Source organism: Lepeophtheirus salmonis, chromosome 13 (assembly GCF_016086655.4).
Source record: "Lepeophtheirus salmonis chromosome 13, UVic_Lsal_1.4, whole genome shotgun sequence".
In the NCBI taxonomy this organism is placed as follows: Eukaryota; Metazoa; Arthropoda; class Copepoda; order Siphonostomatoida; family Caligidae; genus Lepeophtheirus; species Lepeophtheirus salmonis.
Genome location: NC_052143.2, coordinates 41,520,039 through 41,544,114, shown reverse-complemented (window position 1 = coordinate 41,544,114; position 24,076 = coordinate 41,520,039). Strand labels below are relative to the sequence as shown.

Here is a 24,076-nt window from a genome sequence, read left to right as displayed (position 1 = left end):
CTCAGGGATTTTATCAATAATTTCTGGTCTCAGTAACCTCAACACTCTGCAGGGAGTCCAGAAGATTCATCGTTACTTGTGGCCATATGTCCACTCCGAAAATTTTGACACCACTTATAAACTGTTCTAATCAAAGATGCAGAGTCCTCCTAATGTTTATCAATCTTTTTTTTTTAGTAACTTGAGGCGTTTTAGTTTTTATAAAGTAATGTTTAATCAATACACAAAATTATTTTTTTGTCAATTTTTTGAAAATCACTCCACTTCCTCAATTCAAAGGAATGCTAAATAGAAAGAAATAGACTGATCTGGCTGAATGTTGGTGTGTGTTCTTCCAAGAGATGCTACTAACTAAACATAACTTAGATACGCGCAAGTAGTGCCATCTTTCGGAGCTTGCACCGACGTTTCAAAGAACCCTCATATTTGAATGGACCTACTCATGTATCACAATATATCGATCAATAGTAGTATTACATGGGTATTAATGTACCCACAATCCTTCTCTATAAGATACACTTAGTTATGAACATGCATAATATGGAAGCCTATGAATCAAATGAGGTACTTATTTACGTGTTGTATAAAATACATACATACATAATATAAAGTTCCTTTGTGGAAAAATGTTCTAACTCAAATATTCTCTGTTTGTTTTAAAATTGTAAAATCAACTTGGCTAAATATCAATCTTTTCTTTCTTTCTTTTTCAACTTAAAAAAGAAAAATATCAGATAAATTATATAGACAAAATACTATATATTTGGTTTTCATTATGTATTTAAATATTCATATCATATCTCATATTATTGGAATACCAAAAGAACACCACTTTTTATTGTATGTACATAGATGATATTAATAATTATATATATATTTTTTGTTAAAATGTAACAATGTATTTGATTAAGATTATATTTGATATGGTATGCAAACAATATATATTATTTATAGCGAAAATTATGTGATATGACCAGTATGGACACATCAAATTGACTCCCTGGCACGTTCCTATCAAACTTTATCATCATCTCCCAACAAATATTTACAAATTTAAAAAATGTAACTATAATTTGTCAAACTTCTTAATGATTAATTTATGTATTTGTTTGATTATTTATTCGGTAATGGGTTTTTCAAATATGCATAGTAATTTTATATGTGGGCCGTCAACAACAAAACAACATGGAAGGATTTTTCTCAAAAGTAGTAACTTCTGTATTCTTAAACTAATTATATTACAATTATACGAGAGTCGTCTGAAAAGTTTCCAATCTCAACGTGAATATGAGAGCACTCTTAAATAAAAGCTAGTCAAATATCTAGCATCTGTTTACAGTTTCGGCCCTTTTGGACGCGCAGTTGTTATATAAGAGTCGTTTGAGTGAGTTGATGTGAAAATGGGCAAAATCGAGTATCGAGCTGTCATTAAATATTTGTTTTTGAAAGTGTAACATTGAAATCGATTCAAACAATAGCAAGCATATAAAGGCTTGTTGTGTTAAAATTAGACACGTCTAAGTCAATCCAACTCAGAGAAATTGAAGAAAAGTGTCTCTTTAATTATTCTACAGTACTATTTGGACAGGTTACGAAGATAAAAAAAGCATCGCTGGGATACCTTTGTAGAGTTCAAACGTTTTGTTGAATCATTCGGAGGCTTTGCAAATTGCATTTCGATCTGTTATAGAAAAATGATAAAATATCTTATGTATGTAAAACCATATTGGAACTGCCCAAAGGGTCATATCAAATGAGCGCTCAAGACTACATCTAATTTTCTTAACTATCTGAATTCACACTATGCATTAGAATATATAGCTTATAATCTGTTTTTGAAGCAATGAGCTGTAATTAATGGAAGAGAAACAATAAATTGCGAATTATTCATTATCTTGATTTGTCTTAAGATTGTTTTTGTATTGACACATCACATACAGGGTCGACGCGATATTTTGACGCTTGATATAATTGTTCATACTGATCTATATTTAGTAGTAAATTACTGTACTATTTTTCCAAAATATGGGATAAGTAGTTGAGAAAATGGAATCCAACTACTATAAACCAGTCCAACCAGTGGAAAAAATATCCGCTGTTATGATGATTTGCGCCGGTTTCATGAAGTGATCATGATCATGTAGTGAAGACCATCAGCTTACCTTTATACCTATGTTTCTAATTGTAAAATATATTTGATGATTAGACTAATCATTACCTTTCCAGCAGTTACAACAGTTAATAAAATTGAGTTTGAGTTAGTAATGAAGAAAATTAGATTGTTTAAAGAAATAAATAATTAGAATCGAAATGGTGTTGAATGATTAATTTTCAATGTAGTGTAGCAGATAACGATATAAGGGGGTATCGGGGGCGTCTGCAGGATTATTTATATTAATTTTTTGGAGGGGGGCTTGGTTTTTGGATTTTTGGTGGAAAGAGTTGAATAATTCTCAATCACAATCCTCTTGAGACCTTATCCTGACTGAAACACATGCTTGATGTATAGAGTAAATAATGCTTGAGGAAAAAGTAATTTTGTATTTACCGTGCTTTTTTAACCAACTTATCTGGTTTATTATTGGTCACATCGGATCATATGATAAGTTGTTGCAAAGGTGCAAGTGTATACTACAAAAGCTTTTTTGAAAATATTGTGCTTGGCCAGTTCAGTCATGTATTATCGTACGTCGAGTATGGAGGACTTAGAGAAGAATTTCGCCATATTTTGCATTTTAACTATCTGGAAGGGTAAAACGCGTCGAAAACGACCAAGAAAATATGCAATGTATAAAAGGCCAATACTTTTTCGGTTCGTCTTGCACAACAGTGGTTCGAGCAATTTTTTGTCTCCTTAATTCTGCCCTTCATTGTAAACAACTCCACTGCTTGAAGCTGGCGATCGAACAGAAGCGGCCTGCATTGGTAATAAGGGACACTAATACATCATTAAGACCATGCCAGGCTAAACCCATCTTTGGAGAGACGCCAGAAGCTACGTAAGCTCGGATGGGAAGTTTTTATGTATCTATCCTATACCGGACTGAGCACCAAGTGACTACCACCTGTTCCTGTCTATGGGAAACACGCTTGGGGTAGTAATTTGGCCTGTTCCTGTCTATGACCAACACGCTTGGGGTAGAAATTTGGCCTAAATTGGTTGTCCGAGTTTTTTCGTAATAGAGACAAGGGCATCTGCGACAAGAGTATTATGAAGTTGGAGTCTTGTTGGCAACAAGTTATCAAACAGAACAGGGCATACTTGGCTTATATCGGATGGTTGTAACACTTCTTATAAAGGATTGAAATAAATGAAAATACAAAATTACTTTTTCCTCAACCTAATATATAAAATAGTTAAGACGAATATAAAAGTACGAAGAAAGTAGCAACATGTGTTGCAATTGACTCATTTGTGCTGAATGTTACCTTAACTTAAATTTATTATCAATGAAGAGCTTTGATAAAGTTATATCCACTGATAGAAGAAGAATCAATAGTTCAAATTGTATGAGTTACAGAAAAGAAAAGAAAAACTGAGAGCCTAATTAACACAAAGTTTGTTCAACCAAAAATTTACATAATTTTTTCGCAGTCATCTGCGTAATATTTTACAACTGTAATTTACATTTTGTAGCTATAGCTTTTTCCATGTTGCAACTGTTTCTTGTGTTCCCTACATTAGTTTATATAACAAAATATTACAATGATGAACAAAAGACCTCATGATCTATATATATATATACAATAATACAACCACTTTCTGTGAAAGGGCGATAAAAAAGAGATGAATAGTAACTTATTAACATGAATTCAAACATATTTAGCTCTGTATATCGATTATAATGTACTACCTATGTAGGTAACCACAAAAATGGCGTGGGCTGAAAAAGGTGGTATTACATAAGAAAATGATGAGTAGCGGAATTATAAGAAAAACTTACTTTTTAGAGGATCTGGACTCTTCCAACTCCTTGATACGAGCCTCTAAATAAGGAACCTTTTGTGTTTTTAGCTCTAAATCTTGTACTTTGTTCAAACTGGAGGCAAGGATCTCTCGCGTTGTATTCAATTCCAAAACGAGGCTGAGTCTGTAATGGTAAAATACATTTAATTAATAGAATATATATTCTCGTACGTACTAAATCATTTCTTAGAGATAAATAAATATATTCAAAACATATAGGTGGACACAAAAGTTGCAGTAGTATGACTAAATTACGAAAAACGTGATTTTAATTGAATCAAGAAAGTACAACTCAAACCCCCAATTTGAGAAATGTTTAATACAACATTTAGCTATATTTTTTATTCAATATGCCCTCCAGCACAAGCACTAACATCTTCGACAAGCCGGTGAAATGATTGGCAGCTCTTGACGATGAAGGCAGTATCCAGTGCGTACCACACTATCATGATGGCAGCTCGAAGCGAATTCAAATTTGGATTAGAGGTGCAACATACATTCTTCTCCAAAATGCCCTCAACTGCTAAGTCCAGGGGATTAAAGTGAGGACTGGAGGAGGACCACGTCAAGACAGGGCATAAATCGGCCTTATTGTTGCTCCTGAAGTTTTGATTCTTTCTGACTATATGGGGATGTACTGGACTTCTTGATGTTGTAAGGGGTGTGGATGGAGATTGCAATGATCTTTGCAATCGTTTTGGCACTGAGACCGGGTCAGAGCTGATCGCACAACACGTTTTCCTACTTCTCCCACATTTTTACACATAGAGACATGAGATTAAAACAAAACATGTTTATTTTTGTTTCAGTTGTCGTTTGGTTGCGTAATGTAACCTTGTAACTAAATACAAACATAATTATATGTTGCTACAATTTTTGGGTACCCACTCATTTAAAGCTGAGTTTAACAACCTAAAAATGAGATAAATCATTGAAAGTAGTGATGGTGTATTTAGTTTTTCCTTGTATGATCAATATATTATTGGATTAATTGATATTATATTATTCAAAAAGAAATAGTAACCAAGTAATTCGAAGTATATCAAAATAAAATGATAGCATCAACTAATAGTTTTAAATCAAAATGACAAATGTTGAAATTAAAATAATGTGTTATGATATATAAAAATTATAACTTTTACAATCACCTTATACACGTTGCAACTTAGGGGCTATGCACATACAAAGTACGTACCCAGGTATGAAAGGGGTTTTGAAATTGCTTACTTTAAGGGGGTTAAAGAAATGAGTACCTAATGAAAACATGCCTAAAAATGGAACACAGGCTGTGTATATGGCCCCTCTAATACACAATACAAAATCGCAACTAGAACAAAACGTATACATTTAAAAGAGATGGAGTTAAAACACCCACGGTCTATTATTTGAAAGCGTCCAAGATATCATTTGTAAAAAATCCGAGAGAAAAATCCAAACAATTCCTCGTGTAAAACGTGCAAAAGTTTACAACAATAGTTTTTTTAACAACCCACTTTGAATCAACTGTACAATTAAGTTAATGAACATTTAAACGTGATGAGGACAACAATTATATGGTCATACATAATAATGCAAATCAAAATTAATGAGTAATCACTGCACGCCATATCCACAGTCAAATACTGTACACATATGAATGTATATAAGATTTATTTTTTTGTGTTCTGTTAATGAAGATGAAAACTCAAATTTTTAATAATTATACATCAAAATACATTTTTGGCCGGCACCACTGACACGGTCAGAGGGCACACCAGTATGCCACTACACCTACTTTGGTCAAAAGTATGTTGTAAACTGCATCTAAATTATAACAAAAGTTTAGTTTAAAATTCATTTATGTATGTTTTACAAGTAAAAACATACTTGATGAAAGGATCCACAGATACGTACACAAGACGAATAATGGGTTATATATATATATAGTAAACATAAAAGATATAGAAAATCTGATTAAGTTTGCACGCATCAAATATTGACATTCATTACCTCCTCTTCTACAGGCAAGGCTTGTGTAGTGTTCACTGTACACACAATGCTTGTATTTTGCTTCTTTTTTCATACTGCATCATATAAGGGGATTCGATCAAATTGTTGATTCCATTTGTGGATCAAACGTCCTTCAAATTATGACATTTAATACCTACATACATAATACTATTATGTAATTACGAAAATACATACATATGTATATGATCATCTTTGAGTTACAGTATCCTTCAACAGCCTTTTCAAAACTACAATAATAACAAAAATTACAACTTCTTCCCTTTGGACAGGAGGAATGGACATTTATTTATTTAGCCTCCTAATTGATAAATAATTACTTGGTTAGTGACATAAACATTTCAAATGTGTAGGTTGACTTTATGTTGATATCTTTTATTACAAAGTATTGTAGGATTTCATAAAAGATGCGAAGGAAGTTGAAGACACCCAATAATTTATGGTACCATAAAAGCTTGAAAGATTACGATTATTACTATTGAATAGGTGTACAGTAAAGCGGTATGATTGTGGGCCCTTCCGTGTCATGTTTTAGATTGATTATTATTATTTTTTTTTCTTGGGGGGTAAACATATTTTGGTTCGCCACATTATATTACATCTAATACCTTAAGTAATATTACATTTTCCGCCTGGCATTAAGAGAGGGGTATCAACAAATAAGATATAAGATAAATACTAATCTTGCTTAAATATTTGGGCCATGCATTAAAAAAAATTGTTTAATAAAGAAAATTAAAAAAATTCTGGAAGTTTAATATTTGTCTTATATGACTTTTTTTTTTAAATTCCAATATTGCCCATTTTTACTTTCCTCAGTATTGCTTAGTTTTCTCTAAAGTGTGGCCGGGGGATCCTTGCCCAAATATACATCCTCCACCCCCAGTCCTCTTGTCTCGTACGACCAACGGGTAGAGATGATACTTTTGTAAGAGTGCGAGGAGAAGGCGAGAGCGAGAGACATATGGCGTTACTGAATTAAGACCCTTGTTAACATCTGCTGCCTATTATATAACTTTGGATAGATAAAATATATTACTGTTATAAAGAAGATAACTTTCGACATTTAAAATAGCATTAGTGTTGGAAAAATATTATAATTATATTTATATATCTACATTATTATGTATTTTTAAAACAATTTATACCAAATATAGGCATGAATCTATACTTGAGATGGAATAGTTAACAACAAAACAACCTCTTAGATAATAAAAAAAAACAAGAAAGAGCACCTGCAAGAACCGATTTTCCTCTTCTAACCGCTAAAATTAGATTTTCCCTTCTTAACCTATAGGTAGAGTTGATTAGTTTGCAATGGAAAAACTAACTTTATAAATTAGAAAAGGAAAAATGGAGATGCGTGTGCTCTTTCTCTTTTTTGTGTTCATTATTTAATGGGCTGTCGTAGCTTTTCCCCACTGAAGAATGCATGATTGCCATCTTTGGTGTCAATTGTTTCAAAGATGCATGATAATATTTATAAATACTTAAATATAATTATAATATTTTCGCTGCACTCAAGATATTTCAAATAGAGAAGGTTCTTTATAGCAGTAATTTATTTTGATCTATCCAAAATCATATAAAAGGGGGCTAATATTATCAAAATCTTAATTAAGATGTACCATATGCCTCGCTTTCTTATTCTCCTCAACCTTTTTTATTATTAAAAAACTACAGATATCTACTAATGGGTTCTACCCCTGCACTAAACATCTTCGTTAATACGGGTCTGGGACCATTGATTCTCTCCATCTCATAAAATTGAATTTGAAAATGCATAGCAAATTGATTTTAAATATCTATCAAACATTCCATTAATAAAACAAATTTAGTGTTCCAGGATACTAATTGTGGCTTAGAAACCTCAATTAATCTCAAAATGAAGACATTAGGTCAAAATAGTCTTGTTGAAATAAAGGGAAACGAAATATTTTACATTGAAGATTGTATCTTGTCAGAATTTTAATAAACTCATAAAAAAACCTCTTAGAGAATTCCCTTTTAGGTAAACATAATATTATGTGGCTATAGGTATAACAATATACCTACATATAAATAATCATACAGGAAGGTATCTCCCAAAAGAAAAAGAGAGAGAAATAAAAATGAATCAAGTAGGTCCAAATATGGACAAATTTAATAACTACTTTCCACACATGGTTTAAATTTAATTAAATAGGTTATTGAATCCAGAGGGATATAAAAGAAAATCTTTTGCCCTGTGGTACATATGTAGATATTTACATATATGTACATACTAGTTATGTAGAAAACACTTGCAGAATGAGTCATATTGTACTATTGGGTAGTTCATTCTCGAAACATAGTCTGCAGAGTTGAGTTTTGCTATAAGAATCCTATGATTTTTATTGTACTGAACTCATTTGTTACTTTAAAGAAATCTCGTCGGAACTGGTCTCAAAGAAAAATTATGTTTGAATTGGTTTCCTTTACAATTGGGTCAAAAACATTTCTTTAGATGAATCATTGATTATGTTAGTTAGTTGTATTTCAAAACGATGAATATCGGCACATACAATAACGTTGTATGAGTTTATTGTGTTTTAATAATCATATTTATGCAACTCCTAACGCAGATCTCAATACCAACATTTATCCATATTATTATAGGTACTTATGATAAAGGATTTTAATTTTTTTATGTTAGGCTAAGTAAAAAGTTATAAGGTTTTTTTTGCTAGATATCTTTACTCAGCTATATCTCACGATTAATACACGGCATAAATAAACCTTAAAGTATGCTTAAGGGTTAAGCTTACACTTTAAAAAAGTTCATCTACAGTTTTGTTGTTTGGTGAAGCCAGTGGTTTGTTACAATATTCTAAAATAGAAGTAAAAAAATCGATGTATTATTCAGTATCACTACGGCCAAAATGAAAAGGCAGAGCAGGCGGCCAAAAAAATTATCTGTTGTTTAGGGAAATAATGGAAATCGTCGAATTGGACCAGCATGCGAGCACTTATTCCATTGTCTAAGAACCAAAGATTATCCAGAAAACGGTTTGTAACCATCTAAATTGGATGATCCTAATTATGTTAGTTTTATAGTCAAAATAAAGCGAAAAAACGCTCAGAACTTTTTACTTCACCTATTATTTGAAAGCTATAATAAGGGGTTATCTCTCGGGATGCTGTCCCCACAATTGCTCAGGGTTTACACCTACAGGATAAATCATATTTAATTATTTCATTATATAAGTTTCACTTATTTATATATAATTCATAAATATTGTTCCATATATACATTAATGTTCCATATTGGAGATAAAATATTTTTATAAAAAGTGTTACATGGATTCTAGTGATGTTTGTAAGTTGAATTTTAGTGTTCTTTCAATAATAATGCCCTCCAGCTCTATCAAAACTTAGTTCGTTCATCACTAAGTTTTTTTTTTATTGTGGGATAATTCAGTTATGGAAACAAAAAAAACCAAATCTTTTTTGTTAAATAAAAATTTCAAATCCTTGTTTTTTATATTTATTCTTTTAAATTTATCTATTTTTTTTATTTCTCATTTTATTAGAAGTGACTTTTTTTTATACAAATTTTTTCAATTTTCAACAAAATCTACTATACACAACTCCCTTTTGTTTTATAATCAAGCGTGGTGTTGTCCCAATGGCCTCAATAGCCCCTTTAATCCTGTGGGTCGAGAGAAGCAGAGCTGTTGCACTTCCTGCATCCCTAGTTCTGATGTCTATGATTGCAAACATGTGAATATAAATGAACTTTTTTTTAAAGCATCATTTTTGTATTCGACAGCTTTTAAGATAATTTTAATCAAGTTTATTAATTTATGTTATACAAGTCAACATTTTCGAGTTCTGTCAAGTTCAAGTTTAGACATTTTTGTCGAATGGAGTTCTTTTTTTATTGTTTTTGTTAGAAGTGATATGAAAAATTTGACTTATCATGACTCCAATGTTTAAAGTTTTGATCATTCAAAATTCTAGTAAAGTAAGGCTTTTTCAAGTTCGAGTAATAATCAAATCCGACAACACCTCTAGATATAAATACGTACAATGATACAACAAAAAATACTTCCTTCATATCAATTGCAGAAAATAGGGGAATCTCGTGATGGATTGAATATTGCATCACATCTCAAAAATTGTTGAAATGCTCAATCAATTCTGATATTTATGTGGAATAAGATATTGCATTAAATTTAATATTTGATATAAAGTTAAAAAATCTTCATCCTTCTTCTCATTTCATTACTTAAAACATTAATATAGATTGTCACTATCAATTAATCATCTTATTCTAGAGAAAAGATCAAAAATACATTTTATTCAAACTATGATTTATAATTAAATACATATATTTCAACCAATAATTTGACAATATTCATTTTCAATTAAGAGCAAATCTTGTATGATTAGCATTAAGTTGATCTTATCGGATAATCATTGCTTAATGAAAACTATATGCGTGACTTTTAAAGTCTCATCAGGTTCATCAGAAATAAATCCGGATAAAAATAACCCAGGAACACAAATGGTTTTATGAATAAAAGGGTACCGTTATTTAAAAGAAGGATCTTTCATCATAAAGGGCCTTTGTGTTGAATCCTTTTGTAATAATGTAATATTATGCCCCCTTTAATTAATTAAATAAATAAGGAACTTTTTTCTAAAAAACAAATTAAAATACAGATAAATAATGATCAAATTGTTATTTTAAAGATGTGCAACACCTTTTAATTAAATACTTGGGGTATTTACTTGATATGCCTATTATATTCATTGATACTTATATAAATATTACATACGTAAACACTTTTTACAAATGATGTTTCATTTATAAAAGTAACCAATGCCTTTTTAAATCCTCTTTTTATTCATCAAAAAACCCATTGTCTGCCAACAATTGGAGCTAAATTACATGAATTTCAAAAGGAGAATTCAACTTGTATGAAAATATCACATGAATGAGTAGCCAATCAATCTATCCACAAAGATCCCAATAAGCTTTCTGTCATTTCTTTACATTAATCAAACGTTCCTTAAAGGGCGATTTTCACTATCTAATACACCAAGGGTTATTAGCCTTTTTACGACTCCATTATCCAATTTAAGGATTCTAATAAATCCATTTCACACCAGATTTTTTATAAAATTTTATAACTTTTATTATACATATATAAAATAACTTTTTCACTCTTATATTTTATAAATATAGGGGTGGGCAAAAGTATCCGGACAATATTTTCAAGTAAGTTAAAATTCAATGTAGATTGAATTTTAAGAAAAACTTATAAATTATAAGTTGAACAATTAGCTGTTCTATCAGTCGATATGATCATTGTCGGCTTTGATCACCAACTGTAAATGGTAAAAAAGGGTGAGCAGGCCTTTATTACATATTTTTTGTTGAATCACAACTAGAAATCCCACGGGTTAAGGCCACATATATTGGAAGGTCACTCATCAGCTTTGATGCCTCTTTGCAAAAAGATGTTCTTCATCTTCGTGGTAAGAAGGCAACGTCTTCCCCTGATGCGGGACTTCAACCCAAGGTCGTCCTTGATGGACTTTACTCCTATTGATAGGCCTCCTCCCGCTATGAACAACCATTGATATGCCAGGATATGCTTTGATGGACTTCTTGAGCCCAACCAGGAAGGGGTCAGTCCACTTCATGTTAGTTCCTGATAGTTGATATATTAATTGTATAAATTTTGCATTTATTAATTCATGATCATTCGGAGATACATTAAATTATCCAAGAAACCTCCAGCAATCCTAAATAAGCAATTATAAAAGACCGAAATTTAAATGATAGCAACAACCAATGGTTTAGTAATGATTTTAATGACTGATGTTGTTATTCAAAAAGCGTTATGAGGTGTACAAATACATCAGTCTCCCATAAATTAATGTATCCGTCAGAACTTATTGATGTTTGAATTATTTGGGACGCTTGTATCCCTCCGGGCGTGGAAAGAGTTTTTTTGGGTCAATATATCAACTGGTATATGTTTATAGTTATATTTTACCTAATATCCCTTCTTGTTCTGATGATATATCAGCCGAATCAAATATAGGTGAAAGAAAAAAAACCAATCAAACATATTTTGAAATTAATGGGAGTCCCTGAGGCAAAAATCCTGTTATTTCGAAAAAAAAAAAAAATATGTTACAAAAAAAAACCCCATTTGTTTCATTTGCTGTAAAAAAAAGTTCCATATTGATTGAGTTGAATTTTTAATTTTCTTTTGCAATAATTTATAAATAAGCAACGTTGCGTGAAAAGGTTTTGTAATTAAATATAAATAAGTCAATTATTTGACTGATTGTAGTAAGTAATTAACTTTTTAGTAATATTTAATGGCAGGAAGATTATCCTAAATTCTAATAAATTTCATACCCAATGTATTTTATTAGTATTTATTGCATATTAAAACATACAATTAATTTATTTATATTTAATTTGTAAAATTTTATTACTTTATACAATTAGTCAAATAATCGACTTAAGAGGAGTTAACATTGAAAAATTTCCATGCAACCTAACATTGTACATTTATGTACAAATATTATAAAAGAAAATTAAAAGTTAACCCGAAAAAACCTCTGTATTCAAGATAATTTAATGGATATTTTATCTTGTGAATGCTGTAATATTTTTATCAATATGTATATATTAGGTTGAATTTTCATCTTTGTAGTTATTTCATTTCAAAGTATTGCTCTGAATCGAAATTGTACTCCAATAAAGTGATTTATCAAAAGGTCTTTAAAGCCCAAATCTACTGCAATTGAAAATTTTAAATAGGGTTTTTGTGTTCTATGGCTTCAATAACAATCATAAATGTGGGTTTTATTAGGTGGGCGTTCCAAGAGCTTTTCATTTTTCTTTTTTTCTTTTTGCATAGTGTTACATATTTACAATTGTATTCATAAAGTTTTTGAGCCAAAAAAGTGTCAAACTGCTCAAATACAGGATTCCAAAACTCATGTATTAAAAAAAATACTTATGAAGTTTTAAAGCTAATTAATTTTGTCATTTTAAAAATGTATTTTTGGTTTCAAAAACACAATTTACCACCCATGGGGATTGTATTTGTTTCCCGCATAGTTACGACTCTATGTACCACCCAAAGAAATTTATCATGTCACAGTTTAAGACCCACTAAACCTAAAGGATTAAAATCAATCAATCACTTCATAAAGATGATGTATTTATTTTCGTTTTGTAAAAATGTATTTATAATCCGTTATTTGCAACGTGTTTTATCTAGGGAGTATTTAAATTGGGCAAATAAGTATTTCCTTATCAACCTATAATAATAGGTATATCCTTTATATTGTCTTATCTTTATCCTATAAAATTAGATAGAACAATGAATTGTTTATTCAAAGTCATATTTAGGCAGCTGAAAAGAAAAAGAGAGAAAAACAAATCTTTTTTTCTCATTTTAAGACCTTAAAAATATTTTAATTAAATTAAATATTACACATTTACTCTATATAATAAAATATAATATCATTTAATATTTGAATACAAAGAAGGCATTGTTAAATAGGCATAAGTAGAAACAAAATTCGGCTCCTCACATTAAAACATTTTTATATATAGTGAAGCTAATTGATACGCTCTAATTTTTCAAGAAATTTCTGGGAGTTGTGCTTCAGCCCTTTCGTGAAATAACCACCTACTAACGATGATAAGACTTTGATAGTTTGATTTTATAGTGAATGTTCCCTAAATTGTGACGTGCGTTAAAATGTTATAAAAATATGGTAACTCTTGAGAGACGACATATCTGCTGACAAAGGTCATTAAAAACTATAGTGCTCCTAGCTCCCTGATACTCTACATTTTCTCCAAATTCCAACTAAGAATAATGAAATGATATAATTCAAATCATACAGTTAAGAACAGAAAAAGTTGTACGATCGCTGTTGACTCTGGAAGTAAAAGTTCCTTTCAGATCCCTGGAAATATCCCTTTGAAAAAACACTGTGACTGAATTTTATTAAAGCGATAGTTTAGTTTGAATCGGGGTTGTGGAGTCAGAACATAAAATTACCGACTCCGGATACAACAAAAATTTTCAATGTTATATTGTGGAGCCTATATAAGTATTATTGAGTCATTTGTGTCAGGAGACTATAAATATAGATTGAATTTAAAGCTATAGGTAGTTATTAGTTATACGTAGTAAATAATTGTGCTATGTATAAAGAAAATATTCTGAATTATAAGATATTGAACAACATAAACAACGAATGAAATGGATCAAAATCTATCTATTACTACTACATTCACAAGTTTCTTAATATCCTTTATACACTCCTAACCAAAGAACAAGAATACAAACAACCACTTACTGTAACGTTACACTTAACTTTGATGAAATTGACAATTCAATTTACTAAATTATGAGCCCCTAGCATAGCTAGTGGCTCATAATTTAGAGATGTTCAAGAAATGTGATTTTATAAATAAAAGAACACGTTTGAAATTTGTGAAGTAAACTTATAAATGAACTTATAACTGTCAAGATTAATTAATTAATAGAACTGAATACCTTTAATTTATAACCATTTAGAAAAAAACTAACTTTACAAACACTCAATGTAAGCCTTAGATTATAAATAAGTTTCATTTACATAAATTATAATGATTTTTGTAGCCGGAGTCGGTACAATTCCTGTCTCTGACTACAACTCCACTAATAAAAGGTACCGATACCAACTCCACGACTCCAGTTCCGCATCCCTGATTTGAATACAATTGCGTAATGATCCTAAAAAAGTTTGTTTCCTATTCAATTTATAGAGAGACAGACTGCTATGGCAAAATAGAGTGGTACATACATATTATGAGGCTTATCTTTCTGTTCTCTATGATTTAGAAATGTTTTTTAAATCTTAAAAATCTTCTCACGAATAATATAGGCCATCTCCAGTATTTATTTAAGTTCTCCATAGACTATGATTAACTCATACGATTGACCGATGATCCCTCTTTAAATGAACAACTTAAATAAAATATAATTATTTCAAAGTCTATCTAGGTATATAAGAGTAATAATTTTTGGGATAGTTCAACAGTACATTTAAACGAATAACATCTACTTATTAATTATTGAAATATAAATAACATTGTGCATATAGTTTTACTTGAATAAAAAAGTATTGCCCATACGAATTTCTTTGTATTCAGGTTTAAGCCTCTTTTCTCACATACCCTGTAAAAACAACCTATTTAAAGTAATATCAATTCGACTTTAATAGCTGACTAAATTAAGAAAACTTGCTACTTATCAAAGACATTACTCGCTATGCCAAAATAATGACAACCACATTAGTTCAAAATCCTTTCTAACCAAGTAGTGCGTAATCTGAGGTATTAATGTAGTTTAGAATTAATAGCATGCCATTAATGACCTCTTATATGTAATGATTAATCTATGTCCAGAAAAGGATTTTTTAGGAATTGATTATTCGTTTTATTTTTGCAAAATCATCTTAAGGAATAGTTCATAGTTTGAGTCATATCTAACTAATTGAATTCGGCACCTTTTTGACCGTCATACACAAATATTTTTTCATTAGAAATAAATTCATTAAGCCTCATGCACCATCGTATATATATTTATGATCTAAAGTCATTGGTCGAACAGCTTATATGTTAGCATAAGAAACAAGTTTGTTAGAGATGCACCGGTGTAAAATTTTGATGTCCCGTCCTAAATACTAAGGAACCCTTTGAGTAGGACGAAGAAGTCATCCCATAAAACAATGTTTGCAAAATGATGTCATTCTAAATATCAGCCATTGTCCTAGTTAGATGTAATATTAGTTCAAATGAAGCTTAGTAAAGGTAGCTTTCAAATATGGAACGCTTTTTGAGAACTAATATCAAAGACAGGGTGGGACCGACCTTAAGTCCTATATTAAGGATCAATACAACACACAAAATGTACGTACAAAAAAATATATCAAATCTTACACAGGGTGGGGATTTTAAATCTGGAAAGTTTAAGGATTACGAATAGTACAATTTATTTCTGAAAATTAATTCAGTAATTCACAAATCTTTTGCTCTTGCACGATGAAGTCTATAGTGAAGTCAATCACTGAAAACAATCACCTCCAGCTTCAACCACAGCCTCTAACCTGGTCCTGAACCTTGTAAAGGCCTTGATGTGATACTCCTTGTCTATGTTGATCACTGCCTCAAGAATGAAAGCCCATAAGGAGTCAACAGTGTTATTGTTACGTTTATTGGACACTCTCTTCAAAACGCCCCATACTTAGTTGTCCAAGAGGTTCAGATCCGTCAAGCTAGGAGGCCACATTTCCTTTGCTCCAAATATAAATATCTTTGAAGTGTTGGTTTTTCCGGAATAAATAAGGTTCCAATTACCAGATTTGAACAAAGTGTATCAATTTAAAATCTAGCATGCCACCATATCTGTTAACATTAATTTTAGTCCTCTATCCTAATCTACTATGGATTCATTTGCATCTTTTAATGTGCACCCAGCACGGAGGTACACAACAATGGCTACATAGCGTTCGTATTCGGAGCACATTTCAAGGATTTTGTATTACTTCTTATACAATTTCATCAACTTTAAATAAGATGAGCTCACTTTCGTACAAATAGATTTCAGGGTTGCCGAGATATTTAGGTCTAAACTTGTTCAAGATATAAACTCCCTAACCTGTAGTTCGGTTTTTTTAAATAATAATTATTATATGTGAACTTTTAAATAAAGCTTCTAAATACCATATTCCATTAAAGATTATAGATTTGAAAGTCAGATAAAGAAAAGTTTTAAATGTTGATATTTGAGTGTCCTTTACTTGTGAATACCATTTGTACTTGGATTTCTCTTTTCCGGGAAGGATGTCTTTGAGCGGAATCATGTTAGTAATTAATAGATATTATAAAATTGGAGTATTTCTTGAAAGAAAAGATAATTCATTTTCAGCTAGTTATATCCATATATTATCTTGTTTTCATTTTAAAATTATCATTATGGATGCGCGAGCTGTTCTTTAGAGCGTGAGGGTCCAGCTTTTGGGAATTGTTTTACACCGGATCCGACAACCAAAAATTAAATAAAATAAATAGTAAGTCATAAGCAAACTAATTTCTGATGGATTTCAAGTTATTATATGAAACTAATAATATTCAAAATTGATTTTTCGGAAATTTCTCGTAGGCGTAGAATAATAATAAATCCCAGGAAAATGGTATACCGAGAGAAAAATCCTAATATATCCATGCAATAATTTAAACCTACCCTCATCAAACTCTACGTGTAGTTTTGAGTAAGTGAGGTAAAAAAAAGAAGGTCAATGATGTCTTCTTGTATGTAGATAAATGCCTCATAATTTATATATACACAAAATTAAGCCTATAACACCACGTGGCGGATTATTATCAAGGTAGACTTAGGAACTACCTACTAAGTACTCCCTACTTAGTCTTCATTAAAAGTTTTGGCTATAATAAAAATATTTTAGTTGGACAAATTTAGTGGAGGAGTAACCCTGTAATTTGAGGGACGTATAATTTGTATAATATAAACTTGAAATACGGTTATGACCCTCATACAAATTATCCAAATACCGCCTAGGTTACTCTTAAAGCTTTTTTATTTTAATGAAGAACATAAACAATTCCAATTAGACTCTACTTTATTCTTTCCATGTACTTCTTATTATTTTTAACTTCTTTTTTTTTTTTTTTTGGCATCAGGTGAAGAAAGAAACACAATCACAAGCAAGTCAATGTATGAACATGTACCTACTACTTACATCCATCCGATTGAATATTTAATTCAACTACCAAATTATTATTATTAACAACTCAAGTAAATAGATGTACATACTAACTAGTGTTAGGGTTCGACCTGGAAATCCTAGACCGGTCTGAGACCATTACATTTTATGTTGGACCGAATTAATTCGATCCAACAAAGATACCGAAAAAATGGGTCATAAATTGAGACTCAATCAAAATCGGTCAACAAAGTGAGACCAAAAAGAATCTGTCCACTGTCTGAGACCACGGTCTGGACCGAAAAATCGGCCCAAATCGGTCTAGAAAAAATCACTTGAGACCGAACCGAAAAAAATTCGGTGCTGGACCGAGTCTCAACATTAATATCAACTATACATAAAATGTTTGGGCATTAAATTATGGAAGCGGTAGTACCTGGCATTGCCGATTAATTAGGTGTCGACTAACATACAAATTTTCCTTTAATTGTACAGGAGATATAGAATAAATACTCAGTGTTGGTCTCCGTTTTTCATGAGTGCAAGTACACATATTTACTCAGAACTTAAGTGTTCATTTTTATGTGATGAGTAGGGATGTGAAAATTATTCAATTCGACGTGAGCATATATTTAAAAAAAAGTATATATTGGTAATCTGCAAGATATTAGTCCTCTTATAAATTATTTCTACCTATATGGAAAATTCAAGCGTATTAGCGAGTAATGAACCTTCTCATTTATTTAGTGATATTTTTCAGTAGATATGTCGTCGATCAAAGTTACGAACATATACTTTGATTTTGTTTGTTTACATTCACTAGAATATGGATATTTTCACATCTCTATTGATGAGTCAGGGAGTATTTTACTCTCTAGATACATGTTTGTTGTTAGACCTAATCTAAAGCCACATTCTTTATTTTATATAATATGTACTTCCCTCTTGTTTTTCATTTTTGAATGAACAAAAAGAACTGAACGGAATGTATACAACTTATTTTTTAACCGAACATCCTTTTAGATTGAAGGATGCAAGGGTTGATATTATTATAGTACCTAAGTGTGTACGTACATACATACAAACTTTCCTTTAATAATATATAACATTAGATAACTTCCCAAGAAATCATTGTCGTTACTCTATATAATTCAGAAGCATATATTCTCTTAGTTACACTGTATGCTTAGATGTTCTCTCCTCAAGAATGAAACAATAGAAATATCGTAAAATAAAAAATATTGTTCTTGTTACCAATAACAACAAAAACGCACGCTAGGATTTACATCTAAATATAGATGCATATTTAGGTCCTCACCTTTTTCTTTTTTAATATGAGTACACACGTTCGTGGCTAAATTTTAACTTAAGTCATATCCATTATTTTATATAATGTCCTTACATTTACTTTTCTTTTTTAATGTAACCTTTAGCTACACACACTTGTTGTTAAAAATGAGTCTTCAACTCATATTTTATACACAATATGGAAGTATAAATATCAGTTGACCTAAACGCCTGCAAGATTCATTCATTTATAAATACCGTTATTGAAACTCTATACATATATGTATACTCTCTTTTCTTTCTTTTTTAATAAAATGAGCTCACTTGTTTCCATTATTATTTCTTAGATAAAGTATCTACGCAGTCCTAGGATACAATCAAAAATGATTGTACGGAGTAGATACACCCATAAAAATATATGTATAAACATCCAGATAAACTTTGCTTCATTAGAATATGTATATGAATGTACTAAGAAGTACCGAGTGTAAATTAAATAACGACACACTTTATATAAATGTCCTTTTTTTTACTTATAGTTGAACCATTTATTAATATATACACACTTTCTATTTTGACATCAAAAATCAAAGTCCTATTAAAGCCCTTTGGCCTCAATAACGCGCCTCAAATAGTCCCAAAGCAACAAGTATACCCTAATAATAAAGCCAAGCTCCAGTTTGGTAAATTCCTTAGCTATTTGCTTCTTGAGAACACTCAAATTTTATGTCTAGGCCTCATTACGCGCTCATATGCTGTAATGAAAAAAGGTTGAAGTCAAGCTTTTCTATGGAGGCCAAAAGTACTTCGATCAGAAAAAAAAATCTAGGTGATTTTAGGAGTAAAAACTGAAAAAAGATCCTTTCCTCACGTAAGATATCGTTTTATTCGATGTACAGTTGACTAGAATACGTTTATTGCTTTTCAAATGTGCAGTATGTTACTTGAGATCTGATTGCTGATTTTGGTAGATATCTCGAAAATACTTCGACATATTTGGTTTTTTTTTTTAAACATAAAACTATTACAACTGAATAGTTATTATAATTTACGAAACTTTTGTATAACTCTAAAAAAAAAATCATTTAAAAGTGTGTCATAATTAAATTTACACTTCATATTTATTATATGATTAATCTTCTTATATGGTACTTATAGTTAATTTCGTAAATCTTCTCAAAATTCGAACTATACTTTCATACATAGTAGATTAAATGTTCATAAGTGTTCTAATCATTGCTTAGTATGTATTCATCAGAAACTATATAGCTTTTAAAGAAGAAACAACAGCTGATAAAAAGATAGTATTAGTAGGAGCCTCATGTGACATGTATATATGTACCTAAAAAACATCAAAAGTTATTTAAAATGTTCTTATCATCACTTTTTTATTTATTCATTCTGATATATTATTAGTTAATTTCGTTTTCAAATATTTGTACAGGGTGCATCAGCATAAAAGTACTAAAACATGATTTACAAATTAAAAATGTTTTATTTTTGTTTCTAAAATGTTACCACACATTTGAAGTTTCATTTTGCATAGCTTAACATTAAATAAGCCGAAAGTCGGATATTTTAATACTCAGTGATTTTTTCGTTGTTTTTGTCTCTCTTTAGAAAGATAATTATTTTATACAAAAGATGCAAAACTTAATAACTTACATACGTATGTTAAAGTTTGTCAATAATTTATTGATTAAACAAGGTATTAAAAATGTCTGTTTTTCCGGAATAAACTCTGTTTCAATTACGCGATTTGAACCAATTGCACGAATTTAGAGTTATTTAATTATACCAGATTTATGTCACTAGTTTTAGCTCTCTAGCAGCATGACCTGTTGAGATATTTGCGTTCCAAGAAAAGTGAAATGAAAAAAAAATGTTTTTACATATTAAAAATTGAAGCAATTAACTGATTTTCATAAATCACAACAATTAAAACTCCGAAGCTAAATTACAATTGATATAATTTAATAAAATATTTTATCAAACCATTTTTTGGCAATATATATTTTCGAAGGCAAACGTACGTTTATTAATACTTCAACCCATAATGGTAACGACTGTCTGTATTTTCAAGAAAACTATTTAATGGAGCCTCTATAATGAAATTACGCCCACCCCGCTACTAGTTCTACAGCATGCTGGGGCGTTTGTAGGAGATGGACTGGAGGGGCTGTAGCCCCGCCAAATTAAGGATTTTTTTTTTTCTAAAAAATTTAATATTTTTTTGAATGTAATTTTTGAATTTTTGTTCCAAAAAATTGAATATTAGAAATTAAATCTATGAAATTTTTTTCAAAAATGTAATGTTTTGGAAATAACGATGAATTTTTGAATTTTTTTTTCGAATATTTGAAATTCAATTATGAAATTTTTTTCCAAAAAATATATTTTTTGTTAACAACCTTGAGTTTTTAATTTTTTTCAAATTCAATTTTTTGAGAATAACTAAAGAATATTAATTTTTTTTTTTTAAATAAAATTTTGTAATAGCTGTGAATTTATTGATACTTTTTTCAAAAAATTTAATGTTTTGTGAATAACTATGAATTTTTGAAGTTTTTTTTGCGAATATTTGAAATTCAATTCGGAAATTTTTTTCCAAAAAGTATATTTTTCGTTAACAACCTTGAGTTTTTAATTTTTTTCAAATTTAATTTTTTGAGAATAACTAAGTAATTTTTAAGTTTTTTTTTAATACAAATTGTAATAACAGTGAATTTTTAAAAAAAATTTAATATTTAACATTTATTTTTCCAAATTTTTATCCAAAAATTTTTATGATTTTTTGATTTTTTTTCTCCTCTCACGCAAAAAAAAAATAAAAATAAAAATCCTTCGGACTCCCCTGCTTTACTATTAAATCAGGAATAGTCGAAGCTACTGGGGAAAATGACGATCTTGACCATAGATATACAGCACGATTTATTTCCATATTTCGATAAACAAAGATTGGGAGAGGAATAAAAATAGGGCTGTGCATGATTATGTCAACTAGGCCATTATGACATTCTTAGATACATCCGAGCTAATTGACTTAGAAGAAAAATAAATTATGTAATGAGATTTAATAATAGTACCGAATTGCCTATCAGAGCCCATTGAGGTACAACAGGATCTTTGTACTGCATGAGGCAATTTGACAAAATTATGAAAATAATAAAAAGGTTATTTACATAATCTTTTGGCACTTAATTCCAGGTTTTTAAGGAGTGCAAATCTCTTAATTTGACGTACATACATTATAAAAACTGCCTCAAAACATATAATGTCGAATAAAGAAGCACTGATAAGCCTTTCTTTGTTTCGAATTTTAATGGAAGAACAAAAATTTAAAAAAAAAGTATTTAAACTCGTTCCTATCTATTATGTTAAATGTACTATCTTCATCATCAATAAAAAAAAACAAAAGTACCTATAAATAAGTGAGAAACAATAATCTCGTTTGTGTTTTTTTCAATGTCAGACTGATAAATATTTACTAATTTACAATGGGAATCTTAAATTCCCTACATTTTATTGATCTTTTTGTCTCTCATTTGAATTTTATTTCCCTGGCTATTGAAAAATAAATATCTACATATAGCTCCAGGTGATTCTGATGAAGATAAGTTGATACATAAAAGTATTTTAAAACATACCAAGAAACTGAGTCACTATGAAATTGAGTCTAAACTCATAAATAAGAGCAATTCTATTGCAAAAAAAAAAAAAAAAAAGAAGAAGTATATACTAAGAAAGAGGAGAAATAAAATCCGAATGAAAGTAAAAAATATACTTCAAGTTAATTTATGAGTCATTTATTAAGGATGAAAAAGAAAAGCTATACCATTGGTGATCAGACATTTATGGGTCCAAATGAATATCTTCTTGGGTAAATACCTTATTTAGAGGTTTTATAAATTAATGTCCCATCAAAATTACCTCATATTTACTCAAGAATAATCGTTGGTGGTAAAAAAGTGTGTTAAAGAAGATTTATTTTTCAAAGTATACATATTACAAATATTTAAAATTTACTTAATTTTTTCCTCTTTTGAGACGGACCACGCCCTTAAGTCTCTTAAAAGCACTAATCCAGCCTACACGCTCTGTTTCTTGTGTAGTATCATTTCAAATAACTTCTTCAGCTCCCATAAACATATATTTCCTGACTCTAGAAGCAACATTGACCTACATCTCCACTATACCCAGTCCAGGGGGTTGCAATTAGGAGAAAAATGAGGTAAAAAATCAACACAATTGAATGTACACTCCATCATCGAGGCCAAAATGTATTAGAGAGAGGAGAAGCCAAATTATACAATGGTGACGTCATCAGGGGCGTTTGGGAGGGGAAATCATGTAAAAAAAAATTGGCAGCTAAATTTTAAATACTAAATTGAGAATTAGCCTTACTTTTTGGAAGATATTAAATGTGAAAAAATAACTTTTTTTAAGGAAAAATAGAAGGAAAAAAAATCACATTTGACGGCAACACACTAAGGTAATTTTGGAAGTGTGGATGTGTGCTCCATTCAATTGAAAGAAGATTAGAGTTCCTGATTAGTCCTCATGGATCCATCCATGGCAGAAATTTAGCCCATAGATAGTCCAATTAGGTGTCTTGTTGATTGATCAAAGAATAATCAGGAATACGGAGAAGATGTGTTTTCACTTCATCCCGTACCCCGAATAAAGCCGGTTTCCAAAGTTTTATTTTATTAATTTGGACAGGAAAACAAATTTAAACTTCTCCCCCAACCCTCAAACACGCTAATGAACCCAAAGAAAGGCAAAAAAAAATTATATACAGGGAGCGGGGATCAAATTGTCGCCTACTTTAAACCTTGATAACTTGAAGACGACATTATCAAATAAACAACCGGTTACTAAATAGGAAAGCTATTCTCGACAGCTGACGATATGTAGCTCAGTTAGCATCATGCCATCATCATATGAGGAGATAAAGAGCTATAAGTGGAACGAGGAGCTTTCGAGGTCCGCCGTAGTCATGGCATTGGTTAATAATGGAGGTGAAATCTCCAATTC

At 30.3% G+C, this 24,076-nt stretch overlaps 1 protein-coding gene across 2 annotated transcripts in view; it reads right to left on the bottom strand.

Moving 5' to 3' along the window:
- LOC121127800 (uncharacterized) overlaps positions 1–24,076 on the bottom strand; it is a 134,781-nt gene that overhangs the window by 45,483 nt on the left and 65,222 nt on the right. For both annotated transcript variants that reach the window (XM_040723318.2, XM_071892931.1), the window contains one exon: positions 3,945–4,091. In XM_040723318.2, coding sequence (XP_040579252.1) covers positions 3,945–4,091 — 147 coding nt within the window. The remainder of the gene's footprint in view (positions 1–3,944; positions 4,092–24,076) is intronic.